Here is a 13,741-nt window from a genome sequence, read left to right on the forward strand (position 1 = left end):
GTTGGGAGGTATGGCTAAAGTGACAAGGCCCTTATTTTGCAGCCCTGGACTACAGCCCTTGGGTTCCCTATGATACCGTAAATATGGCCGTCCAGGCAGGTTTGTAGTGTTGAAAATCAAATCCTATTATACAAGAGGGTTGGAAATGAAAACATATACTAGGTGAAATGCTTAGGCTGATGTTCCTAAAATCTGCCTAAAATTGCTAGTTGTCCTGGCTGTCCGTAGCTTCAGTACTTTGAGTTACTGACCTAAAACAAGCATGCAGCAAATCAGAACTCCTAATCTGCATACCCATTCCATGTCACTGACTCAGAAATTACAACATTCAGATGAATGGGAGACAGGAAACTAGCATTTGCAGGATAGGACAGCAGTGGCCTCCCTACACTTATTTCTTTTAGGATTCAATAAATTGTAAAGCCACTTATAAAACAAATAGAACATCAAACATTGCATTTACTGTTCACGTAAAAAAAAAAAAAAAAACACATATTTTGTTCTTTACTTGATTTAAGGCGTTGTCTTGCTCACCAGGAGTGCACATGGAAAACAAAAGGGAGTGGGACAGGAAAGAAGAGAAAGAGGATGGATAGTGAAAAAAATACTATGAAATACTATTTAATAGTTGGGTTTTTTTTCAGTATTGTGCTTTTAATACAAATGAGCTAATCTATGTTAAATGAGGACATGACCAGAGTGTTTGCACTGTTCAGGCAAGCATGTTTAATTAGCAGATGCAGCTACTGATAAATGGGTAAAGGATGCATGACCTTACATTTTTCAGGTTTGCAACAATACAATACAATCCCTGTCCCCATCCTGTTTATCACTGTCACATCATGAATGTCCCTGTGTTTCGCCTTTGCAGTTACAATAAATTATCATAAGATCCTAAGAGGGCACGATAGTGATACAGTGATGGCAGATAAAACCATACCAACTAGGTATTAGGTTGTATGGAAAAAATAGAAATTAATCATTTATAAACTGAATAGGTGATAGTTCAGCTGATGCTTTATTTAGTAAATTAAACTGTTTTTGCATAGTATAGACAATGTCATTCATATAACAGTACATGAAAAAGGAAATACTATATATATTCTCCTCATTTTACAGCTCCCATAAATCAGTCTAGCATTCTGTACATACAATAGTGCATGCATACATTTATATATACTGTATGCTTAAAGTGGAAGTAACCCCCCCCTATCGTTTAGCCAAGGAAGCTGCCATCTTGGCCTTTGTTTAATCTTCAACTGCCATGATGCTGCACATGTGATCAGTTAGGACACCACCCATTGGATGAATTGACAATTTGGTTGAGAGCAAAACCAATGTGACAGTTACATGGCACGTGCCAGGAATGTAACTGTTTTTCAAAACCGTTAAATCAGTGGGTTTACTTCTGTTTTAACACAGGCGGATGTACAAAGCTGAAACTGTGATCCAAGAAGAACCTCTGTTATTTAGTGTTATGACTCTTATGCCCTGTACACACTATAGGATTTTCTGATGGAAAATGTGTGATAGGACCTTGTTGTAGGCTCCATCAGACATTTTCCATAGGATTTTCCGACACACAAAGTTTGAGAGCTTGCTATAAAATTTTCCGACAACAAAATCCGTTGTCGGAAATTCCGATTGTGTGTACACAAATCCGACGCACAAAGTGCCACGCATGCTCAGAATAAATTAAGAAACGAAAGCTATTGGCTACTGCCCCATTTATAGTCCCGACGTACGTGTTTTATGTCACCGCGTTCAAAACGATCGGATTTTCTGACAAATTTGTGTGACCGTGTGTATGCAAGACAAGTTTGAGCCAACATCCATCAGAAAAAATCCATGGATTTTGTTGTCGGAATGTCCGATCAATGTCCGACCGTGTGTACAGGGCAATAGTATTTCTTTATATTAACCCTTTATTTTTTTATTTTAGATTGGCTGAAAAAAAAAAGCTAAAATAAAGCCTGCCATAGACGATTCAAATCTTCAAATCATGTATGCGCAGGCTGAATGTACCAAAGTTGATTGATCGATCAACTTGGGTACAACCAGCCTGCTAGATTTTACATGTGATTATTGCTAGTGGCTATTATAGCTGCTAGCAATAATCACTGTGTTCTCCCAGCAGGGACGGCTTCACCCGCCCCTCGCCATGAGAACACAATGGCTCAGCAGGAGGAATTCCCCTGTCAACACTGCGTGCCTGGTTGCAGGAAAGAAAATCGCTCCATCTATGGCCGGCCTAACACAAATACCCCACTCAGTCTGTACTAAAAGGTGAACATTTTATGCAGTGATGTCAATGTATAAAACATAAAGAGTAGACAATAAAAAATAATAAACTACACTACACAGCCAAAAAGCTCACACATTAAAAAAAATATTGTCTTAAAAGTCTGAATCACAATCAAAAAATCTTTTATAACTAAACAATAAAGACACTTTCATAAATAAAAAAACAGTAAAATTAGCCCCCTTTTTTCTATACTGTGAAAGATGATGTAATGCCGAGTAAATAGATACCTAACATGTCATGGTTTGATATTGTGCATGCACGTGGAATAGCGACAAACTACCATACTTATAAATCTCCATAGGTGACGCTTTATACGTTTTTACAGGTTACCAGTTCAGAGCTACAGAGAAGATCTTGTGCTAGAATTATTGCTCTAGCTCTAACTATCGCGGTGATACCTCACATGTGTGATTTGAACACGGTTTACATTTTCAGGCGTGACTTACATATGCGTTTGCTTCTGCACGTGACCACAGAGGAACTTTAATTTTTTTTTTTCTTATTTATTTTATTTTATTTTATTTTTTTACAATGTCTCTTTAAAAAAAACATTTCTGATCATTTTTATTGTTGTCAAAAAGAATGTAAACATCCCTTGTGACAGTAATAGTCAGTGACAGGTACTCTTTATGAAAGGATCTGGGGTCTATCCGACTTCGTTCGGGTCTCCGGCCAGCCGATAGGGGCCTCCCGGGGGGATGGGAGAGCCCGGGTGAGCAGCGGAAGGTGGCAGGAGGGGGGCTTTTAGTCACATCGGTTGTTATCCCAAGAAAGTCAACCGTTTGTTCTAAAAAAACTGTACCGGGGTGATGCATGCAGCTGCATGCATTAACAGGGTACAACCCCTTCTTTGTACTTTTGTCTATTGATGACTAAAGTATGAAATGATTCAAAATAAACCTAAAATTTGAAAAATTTAGGGTTCAATTCAATTCAAAATTTTTAAAAAGGTTTTAAGAACAACAAAAGAATAAGAAGTATGCTGTATAGGTATTTAGTGAATGAGGTGAAACTCTGCTGACTTCCATCATTTTATCATGTGTAAGCAATTTGTTTTTTCCATGATTGGGTTTTGGGTTTTTTCCCATGATTGGGTATTCTTTGCAAGGTGAAACTTCCCCACATTCACTTGGAGCCTTGGAGCAAATCCCCTTGCAAAGTGTAACTTGCCTTGCAAAGTGGATAGCCTATTTGCCTTTGGTAAATCAAGCCCAATGTGTTCTTGTCCTTTCATAGTCCCTTTTTATGAAGATTGAGACACTCCCATCCTACTGCTGCTTGCAAAGTTTGCTGGACTGCCAATCTACTGTAAAAATACAACATGTACCCAACCCAATCAGGACAAGACTTTTAATACAAAAGGCATTTCCTCCTTTTTTAGACAGTATTATTCTCAGCTCTATAATCTATCATCCGAAAATTCTCCAGATGACATGCAGACTTATATCACTGAAACAGCCTTACTTGAAATCTACCCTCAGGATTCCATGGATTTGGACAAGACCTTGGTTGAGCCTTAATTTGTGGGTGTAATCAAGAGATTGAAGATGGATAAATGTCCTGGCCCAGATAGGTTCACACCTCAGTTTTATGAAACCTTTGCACCCCTCTTGACACCCCTCGCTCCTGACTCAGGCGTTCAATGCTATAGATGACTCCACTCTCCCCTCCAGAGGGCTTTTATCAGCTAACGTATCTATTCTTCTGAAACCTCGTAACGATCCTTCCCAATGCAGTAGCTATCGTCTAATCTCTGTGCTGAATATAGGTCTTAAACTCTTTGCAAAGGTACTTGCCAACCACCTATCTTCTCTCCTACATGGGGTTATCCATAGGGATCAGGTTGGTTTTGTCCCAGGCTAAAAGGTTTGGGACAACACAACCAAAAAGATCCACCTTATATCTTACATTCAATGCCACAACTTGAAAGCCTACCTCCTTCATTTCCCTGGAACATATATGCCTGGCTGCGTCTTTCATCTCTAACGTGATGTCCCTTTATTCCCAACCAGTTATTGGGCACCTGGTGTGTGCCATTCATCAAAATGCTTCTATTCAAGGCATTCAAACACCCTCCTCCCATCATAAACTATCCTTATATGCGGACAACCTCTTGGTCTATGTTCAACAACCCCACACATCCTTGCCCTTGATTTTTTCTGAATTCTGGCACTTTGACTCACTCAACATATCAAAAACAGAGGGTCTTAATATGTTTTTACCCGCTGCTACGATGTAATCACTACGGTCAAATTATTCTTTCCAATGGCAAGCTAAGGGCATTTCCTAACTGGGGGTTTTGATCCCGGCCAGCTTGTCCAACCTATTCTCCTCGAACTTTGTTCCCCTCCTTTCTCATATACTGAAGGACCTAGAGTCTTGGGGGGGCACCTCTCTGCCTTGGTTTGGTCGCATTAATACTCTTAAAATGGATACCCTAGCCAAACTGCTGTACATCTTTCAAACCATACTTATTCTAGTACCCAAATCCTTTTTTGTTTCTTTACGCTCTCTCTCTATTCGATTCATATGGAATCTATACAGAGTTAAGTATAACCTGCTCACCCTTCCGAAGCTCCAAGGGGGTAAAGGACTGCCTGATTACAAGCTTTATTCACAAAAGCTTCTGTTATGATTGAACAGGACTTAGCTCCTGTTAAACTACGAGCCCTCCTCTGGGGTTACAATGGAGATCTATCCTGCTTGACCTCTTTCTCACCACTGACATTAGCTGCTCTTAGACTATGGTATAGAAGAGAGTTATACTCGGTTCTATCCTCGGATCCCTCCCCTCTGACCTCTTTATTTGACAATCCCACCTTCCCTCAGGGTATAGGAGTCCCTACACTGGGTTTGTTCGCACGCTCTGATTGGCCACAGGCTCATACGTTTATCCAACCCCAACTGAGAACCCCAGCTGTTCCTGCGGGCACGCGCGACTGGCTGACTGCCCTTCACCTATCTTTATTCATTAAACAACTGTTCATTTCCTCCCAAATGCATCGCCCTTACACTTAATTTGAAAGCCTGTGCTCCCTCCATGATATGCCTAGACATCTATTTTCTTTCCGATATTGTTTGATTCCAGCCCTTACACATGACAACTTACCCACATACACTAGAATGTGGTCCGCAGACTTGGGAAAGGAATTTTCGAGGGCAGAATGGCATCTCCTGCTACTCACAAGAAAAGAACTTCAAAATCCTATCTCGGTGGTACAGGGAACCCTCAACGTTACACAAAATTTTTCCGTCCACCCCTGCCTACTGCTGGCATTGTGGCACAGCTTCAGGCACATACCTCCATGTCTGGTGGGAATGTGAGAGGATACGCCCCTTCTGGATTCAGGTATTTCAAATATATAGTAAAATCTATGAAGAACCTCAAACATCAACTCCGACAATTTCTTTTCTCTCTATGCTCCCCGGATCTATGGCATCACAGAAAAGGGGCATTCTTTGTTTCTTCCTGTCTGCAGCACGGCAGCTCATCCCATTATGTTGGAAGACTGCCACTACTCCACCGCTATCATTGTGGGTTTCAACTGTGAATAACATAATTAGAATGGAGGAGATAGTCTTGTGGTTTATTTGGCTCCGCTTCTCTTCCTCTGATAGCCTGGCTACTATGTTCCCAAACAGGGCCATCCCCAAATTAGCTTTGATTCAGGGCTTCTAGAGATGGTACTTCCCTGTTATTCTGTTACTTCTTTTTAGGAATAATTTTCCAGAAGACCCCCCCCCCCCCCCAGACTCTTCTTCCCCTCCCTTTTTCTTTTCTTCCGTTTTCTACTTTTCTGTTGTTTTGCCTTTTTCTTATTTATCTTATTTTCTCTTATTCTTCTCCTTTTTATATAAACAACAGAACAAGTTTTTTGGGGGGATGTTTTATAATGACACCTGCCACAGTCTTTTATGCTGTATTGTTTGTTGGCATGAGTCAAGCTGTGGGCGATAGCCATTGAGCAGACTTGCTGCCCCATTTTACTAGTTGATGTCTTACTTTTATATTTTGAATGTTGCGCTTAATAAAAACATTTTCAAATACAATATGAAATGAAATGTGGAACGTACAGTCCTGAATTGTCGGCAGTACAGAAACTCTAAAGCCGCGTACACACGACCGGACTTTCCGTCAGAATAAACTCTGACGGTCTTTCCGATGAAGTTCCACTGAAACGGACTTGCCTACACATGATCACACCAAAGTCCATTCGTTTAGAACGCGATGACGTACGACAGGACTAGAAAAGAAGGTTCCATAGCCAGTAGCCAATAGCTGCCCTTGCGCCGTTTTTGGTCCGTCGGAATAGCATACAGACAAACGGGTTTTCCGAATAGGAATTGATTCCGTTGCAAAGATTTAAAACATGTTCTATTTCTAGGTCCGTCAGAATTTTTGAAAAAATAAAGTCTGCTGAAGCCCACACACGATCGGAATATCGGATGAAATGATTCCGTCGGACCTTTTCTGCTGGAAAGTCCGGTCGCGTGTACGCGGCATAAGAGAGGATAGAGCACAAACAAGTGGTTTCATTCTTCAAAAAAACTTTGTTTTGAGCTTTTTAATCAAACACAAATGTTATAGAGACCCAAGTCATGGTATTCATTTTTGTTTTTATTTCCATTAGGGGAGAATATGGCTTACAAGAATACACTGAAGTGAAGAGCGTTACCATGAAAATTTCACAGAAGAACTCCTAAACATCTACAGATTTCTCCTTTTCTTTTTCCTTCTTAAATTTGCAACAATCATGTAAAAGAGTAATATGTTTTTGTAAAAACAAATTAAAAACAGTTTTTAAAGCCTAAGTCTATATTTATTGTCCCTTTAAATAATTCATTTAGGCCATGTTGGCCCAAGTGAATTGATTAATGCACTAAAAGATGTGCTTGCTGGGAATGTTGTATTAACTGTATGCAGCCTCAGCTATATACAGTTTACAGTGCTGTGTTTTTTTGGCAGTGGTAGACGGACTTCCTGTCCCAATCCCAAAACAAAATTGAGTTGGCTGAGCACTAATCAGCCATTCATGAGAAGCTTTGTAATTTATGAAAAAATAGAAAACTTCCTCTGATTAACTGAGGCAGAGACCGCAACGTCATCCTTCCACCTCTCTGGCTCAGGCAATCACGGGAAGTTTTCTATTCATTCATAGAATACAAAGCTTCCCATTAATGGCTCGACACCACTCAACCCAACTATTTTGTTTCAGGAGTGGAATGGGAAGTTCCTTTCCCATGGCGGGAACACAGTGCTGTATACTTTAGCCCAGCAAGCGTACCAGTTAGTGCAGCAAGTTTGTGCCATGCCATCTTGGCCTATATGAACTATTTAAAGGGACATTAAATGTGGAGTTAGGATTTAAGTATAAAAAGTAATTCAAATGATATTCAGATATAACATTAAATCTTAGGGACATTTGGAAATAAACAACAATGTACAGTTCACACTACACAGCCTTATTGAAAGAAGAGCTGCTACAAAATACAAAGCGTAACCATAAATACATAAAGTGGAAGGTTTTCCCTTTTATTTTTGAAAGCACAACATGAACTAATAATTACTCTTTAGGAAATTTTAGGCCTTAACGCTGAAATGAGGCCTGTGTCATGATCCTTTTTCTATGTGATCCTGACAACTAATTAATAAATATTGTGCAGTTTAACTCACCAGTAAATCTCTCGATTCATGTTAGGAACAAAAACACTAAAAAATAAATGTCATTGCATGTACTGAGCAGAAAACCACCAGATAAAAATAAACTCCAGGTTTTCATAAGATAAGATTAATAAGCTTAATTGTGATTTTTATCCTGACTGTAGTTCTCCCTTAGTAAGGCACTGTAAAGTGTTATGACTATAAGTAAAGTGGAGAATGTAGAGATAAGTGAACCAATATGGGTCACCAATCAATGTCCAAAGAAGGGCTGATTTACAAATAACTGTGAATAGAAGCTTATAATAAATAATAACTTATAGGCCTTTGACTTGTTTAATACCTGTCCATGTGTCCTTTGGTTTGGTAAGAGTGCTTTTTATTTTTCAATAAAAAAATAGCCGTTCCAAAACTCCATCTGGATGCTGGTGATGTACAATGGCTCTTTTTTAATGTCCCAAGAGGAGGATGTGGTGAACTTTAGTGATTATGTGCAAGTGACCGGGTAAATAGTTGCTTCCCAATCCTGGTGAACTAGCAAGGTGCTATTTATACCACTTATCCACTCCCTGAGATTTGTGTTTACAAAAAATGCCAGCCTAAAATGTTTGGAGGGACACTTTATTTTCCCTTTCTACTTACATCGTTTTTAAAGATTTACAACCACACTAGAACAATTCATCTCTAGCAGTACCCCATACTAGCCAGTCAGATTACAGTTTATTTTTGGCTGGTTAGTGAAAAACGAAATCATACTTGTTGTCCTGAATTACTGTATGTTATACAGTCATTACACTTTACATTGCTTTAGTTAATACAAGGAAATGTTTGACTAAGGTCAGAGAATCTTGACCTAGCTAGTTCCAATAGCTTCAAAAAAATTATCAGTTTGGTCTATTGCTAAACTCATTTATTGCAAGCATGTCAGCCTTTGTAAGATTATACAACTAAAGTTCCTGCCTGCTGTTATTTTACTTACTCTCTGCTTACTCTCACTAAGGGTTTGACCTCTCTAACTTTGTAGTTAAACAAGCCTTAAAACGAAGTCAGGCCTTTAGAGTGCATCTAGGATCAGAAGGACACAGAGAAAATATTTTTTAATACATTTTAATCAGCATCATATGCAGCCTGCTTTTAGGCAGGACATTTATTTTAAAAATCCCAACAGTTTAATTTTAAGATTTGGTGCAAGAATGTGTTACAGTTCTGTCCTAGCTGGGACAACTGCTACTTTTTAAATATTGCATATTTTGACTGTTTAATTTAGAAACCATACAGAGACTAAAGGAAAATGTTGTCTTTAAATCCTGTTTAGTGCTATTCCATGTTCAAGTGCACATAACTACCACTAGTTTAGTTTTTTCCTATGCAGGTCTCATCTAACTAAAAGCTAATGTGTTATGCCGCGTGCACACGGGCGGACTTTTCGACCGAACTGGTCCGACAGACTTTCCAGCGGACTTTTGACGGACTTCCGATGAACTTTCTAACGAACGGACTTGCCTACGCACAATCACACCAAAGTCCGACGGATTCGTACGTGATGACATACACTGGACTAAAATAAGGAAGTTGATAGCCAGTAGCCAATAGCTGCCCTAGCATCGGTTTTTGTCTGTCAGACTAGCATACAGACGAGCGGATTCCTGGGTCCGGTGGAGTTACGATGTAAAGATTTGAAGCCTGTTCCAAATCTAAAGTCCGTCAGATTTGCGACTGGAAAAGTCCGCTGAAGCCCACACACGATCGGATTGTCCGTCGGATTTGGTCCGTCGGCGTCCATCAGACCAGTCCGGTAGTAAAGTCCGACCGTGTGTATGCCCCATTATACTTATAATGTGCTCAGAATTATATGTTGTAATGTTGGTTGTAGGTGTAGCCACAATGATTAAACTCCCACGCTACCTACTAATTGTAGAGTAGTTTTCATTCAAAGGTTTGTTTTCCAAACTACTACAACAAAGTGCTACATGTAATTAATAAATTGACTGTAATTCTAATGTGAACCATAAATAAATGTGTTGTATTTGATGAATGATGTTATGTTTTATTCATACATATAACAATGCGAAATGTATTGTTTCACAACATAATACAAAATTATTGCAACAAGTATATTGTATAATTCCTATTCCTAAGACTCAAGGAGCAAATCTTAACATTTGATATGATAGTTGAGGGCTTGTCAGCCTTTTCCCACAACTCTCTATTGGACATTTTGTTTTCTATAACCTTGAAAAGGCAATCAGGAATTACAAGAGTCAAGGTTTGCATATTAAAGCATTCTGGATTTAGGCGCTCCTCATTTGGCAGGTGGCTGTGCAATCACTATCACTAACGTAGCAAGGTTACAAGGCATGGTGGGTGTGATGCAAGATGGACTGATGGGCCCCACACACTTTTTGAATGCAAAGATATTTATTGTCTCTTGAACAAGAACTGTGGGAGAGAGGGTTAGGGCTAGGACACCCTTAAGTAGATGCAATGACAATTGGTAGACTCCGAGACTTCTATAGGTATAGAAGTCTCGGAGTCTATACGTCTATATACAGTGGAAGGCCTCCAGCCGGACACCACTTCTGTATAGGTAGGACCGCTGTCTCCTATGGCAACAAATCTTGTAACAGTCACTAACGGTAGTTGTATTTAACTATTGGTAAGAAAAATAGTTCAACTAGTACTCTACAGTCTCTCACTGTAGATCTTCACTCACCAAGCTCCCAGTCTCTCACAAGACTCTCAGAACCAATCGCCACTGGATCCCTTGAGCTCTTCTACGTCCATAATTCGGTATCTTCCTCAAGCGTCACCCCTGCTGACCCGCCAGGTCCCTGGCTTGACACTCACTGATGCTCCTGAAGCATCACCTCTGCTCTTCCGCTGGGTCCCTGGCTTGGCACTTGCTGAAGTTTTCCCACTTCTTCACTGTCCCCAGCTGGTGAGAAGACTGCTCTGGTACTGGCTCCAGCTTACTCACAGTGGTCGCCGGTAACAAGGTGAATGGTCTCTTAGTGGAGACAGCTTCCCCTCTACCTCCGAACACAACTGGTTCCCCATCCGGCGGAACTGTTACTCTCGGTTGGTCTCCAATCCTGCAGTCCCAACCCTGCGCTGCTTCTCTTGCTTCTGGATAGGCCCTCAGAGAGCCTAGCAGCTAGATGTCCCCAGGATAGGCCTCAGGCTTCCGGCCTAGCAGCCCGGGGCAGCATAACACACATCCACCCAGACAGCTATCCAGGTGGCACAGAACCCTGATCACCTGACTCCACCCAAATAAATAGGCTCTCTGCCAATTGGCTGAGACAACCCATCCGTCCATAGTCTGACCTTGCTACACACTTGTCAATCTAATGCCACCAGCAAGCGCCACCTAGTGACAGAAGAGAAAAGGTGCAGCAATCCAGAGTTAGAGAGTAATCAGTAGCTCTTCTAACAATCAGTCAGGATGATTAATACCTGGCAAACTAAATTTATTAGCAACCCTGCCTAAACACCAGGATGCTACATCCTCCCCCTGCATAGGGAACGACGTCTCGGAGTTGCAAGAATAGAACTTAACTCTCAAGCCTGAGAGTGGATGTCCTGGCAAAACTGGGATGGGTGGGGAAACAAGGAGAGAAGAAAAAAAAAAAAGTAACAAGACATGTGGAGTACCACATGAAATAAACAACAGTTTATATACATAGGCAAGTTGCATTTCACACAAGGGCATATAAATGGCAGATAATATATACAATTTTATGTGTGGCGTACCACCCGAACAATATAAAAGAGGAAAATATAAAACAGTAGCCTTATATCCTAACTATCTATCTATTATGTACACCTTGAAAAATATAGAAAATACTTGCCTCTATCACTATGCTTGTGTTAAACTTACCCACTACATTGTACTCTGTTTTTCTCGTAAGTTTTTTTATGCTAGACTGTAATTGTCTAACTATAACTGACTGTTGGCAATAAAAATTTTTGAAAAGAAAAATATAGAAAATATTAGCTTGGTTATAAAAGCTGAAGTCACTGTCTCTCCTTAGCCAAGGAAGATGTGATGGTTGCAGGAACACCTGAAAGAAAGAAATGGACAACATAGAATGACATCCTATCCCTACAATAGCACAGTGCAATATATACATAAGTGAGTGTTGAGTAAATATTAATTACCCTAAGCCAAAAGCAAAGCAGTGTAAATACACCCTATGACATATCTAAACATGAGTACAGATATAACTGGGCCCCACCCCCATCCGAGGGTGACACCCCTTTTCCATAGCAAACCTAAAGAAACTTTCTTAACAATTCTTATCAATACTTGCATAATGTGAACAATGGCTCACTCAGGCTGGCACTCATATTCAGAAAACAGTCCTTGTGTACTTTTCAGTCCATTATTCAATTTTAAGTGAGAACTTGCCCTTTTTGCCACAGCTTATTATACCTAACTAACTAAACACCCCAGTGTCTTTGGAGCCCCAAAGTCCATCAATCCTTCACTCAGGGTGGAATAACATTTCCCAGCAGTTTCCCTTCTTCATAGGGACAACTCCGGGAACAGAATGCATGGCTGTATTCAAACAACAAGCAGCCATGCAATGGTACAAGGGACCACACTTCTTAAAATAGGCCCCCTTGCATTGGTGCAGTCAGTCAGTTCACACAACAGCCGAGGATTGAGAAAAGATTTCTTCACTTGTTGAAGAACAGACACGCTGACCGTAAGATCAACCTGTTACTTTTCAGGTGGAGGCACGCTAGCGAACCTTGCTAAAAGGCATAAATTGGGATAAAATATTAGGAACAAAGAATACGGAGGAGAGATGGGTTTGCTTTAAGAGCATATTAAATAAGGGCATTAGCCAATGTATCCCATTGGGATTTAAAAGAGCGAACAAAAATCCTGGATGGCTTAACTCCAATGTAAAAATGCATATAAAAGCAAAGGAGAAGGCCTTCAAAAAATACAAGGTTGAGGGATCATCCTCAGCATTCAGACTTTATAAAGAATGCAATAAGAAATGTAAGGGTGCAATTAGGACGGCTAAGATAGAACATGAAAGACACATAGCGGAGGAGAGCAAAAAAAATCCCAAGAAATTCTTTAGTTATATAAACAGTAAAAAAGGGAGGACAGACCATATTGGCCCCATAAAGAATGAGGAAGGACATCTGGTTACAAAGGATGGGGAGATGGCAAAGGTATTGAATTTATTCTTCTCCTCAGTCTTCACGAGTGAATCGGGGGGCTTCAGTAACCAAAACTGCAGTGTTTATCCTCATGACACAACACAGGAAGCACCTCCATGGTTAACAGAGGACGGAATTAAAATTAGACTTGAGAAACTTAACATTAATAAATCACCGGGACCAGATGGCTTGCATCCGAGGGTACTTAGGGAACTCAGTCAGGTGATTGCCAGACCGTTGTTCCTAATTTTTACAGACAGTCTATTGACTGGAATGGTACCAGCTGATTGGAGAAAAGCCAATGTAGCACCAATATTTAAAAAGGGCCCAAAATACATCCCTGGGAATTACAGACCAGTTAGCCTAACATCAATAGTATGTAAAATCTTGGAGGGGATGATAAGGGACTATATACAAGATTTTAGTAATAAGAACGATATCATTAGCAGTAATCAGCATGGATTCATGAAGAATCGTTCTTGCCAAACCAATCTATTAACCTTCTATGAGGAGGTGAGTTGCCATCTAGATAAAGGAAGGCCCGTAGACGTGGTGTATCTGGATTTTGCAAAAGCATTTGACACAGTTCCCCATGA

The 13,741-nt window shown here is 40.3% G+C and overlaps 1 protein-coding gene across 1 annotated transcript in view; it reads left to right on the plus strand.

Annotated features, from left to right (window-relative positions):
• Positions 1 to 9,995, plus strand: part of ALDH1A1 (aldehyde dehydrogenase 1 family member A1) — a 93,474-nt gene extending 83,479 nt beyond the window's left edge. The window contains exon 13 of the mRNA XM_073634396.1: positions 6,937 to 9,995. Within this exon, the coding sequence (XP_073490497.1) occupies positions 6,937 to 7,009 (73 nt within the window). The 3' untranslated portion in view covers positions 7,010 to 9,995. The remainder of the gene's footprint in view (positions 1 to 6,936) is intronic.
• The last annotated feature ends 3,746 nt before the right edge of the window (positions 9,996 to 13,741 follow it).

Source organism: Aquarana catesbeiana, linkage group LG01, assembly GCF_042186555.1.
Source record: "Aquarana catesbeiana isolate 2022-GZ linkage group LG01, ASM4218655v1, whole genome shotgun sequence".
Classification (NCBI taxonomy): domain Eukaryota; kingdom Metazoa; phylum Chordata; class Amphibia; order Anura; family Ranidae; genus Aquarana; species Aquarana catesbeiana.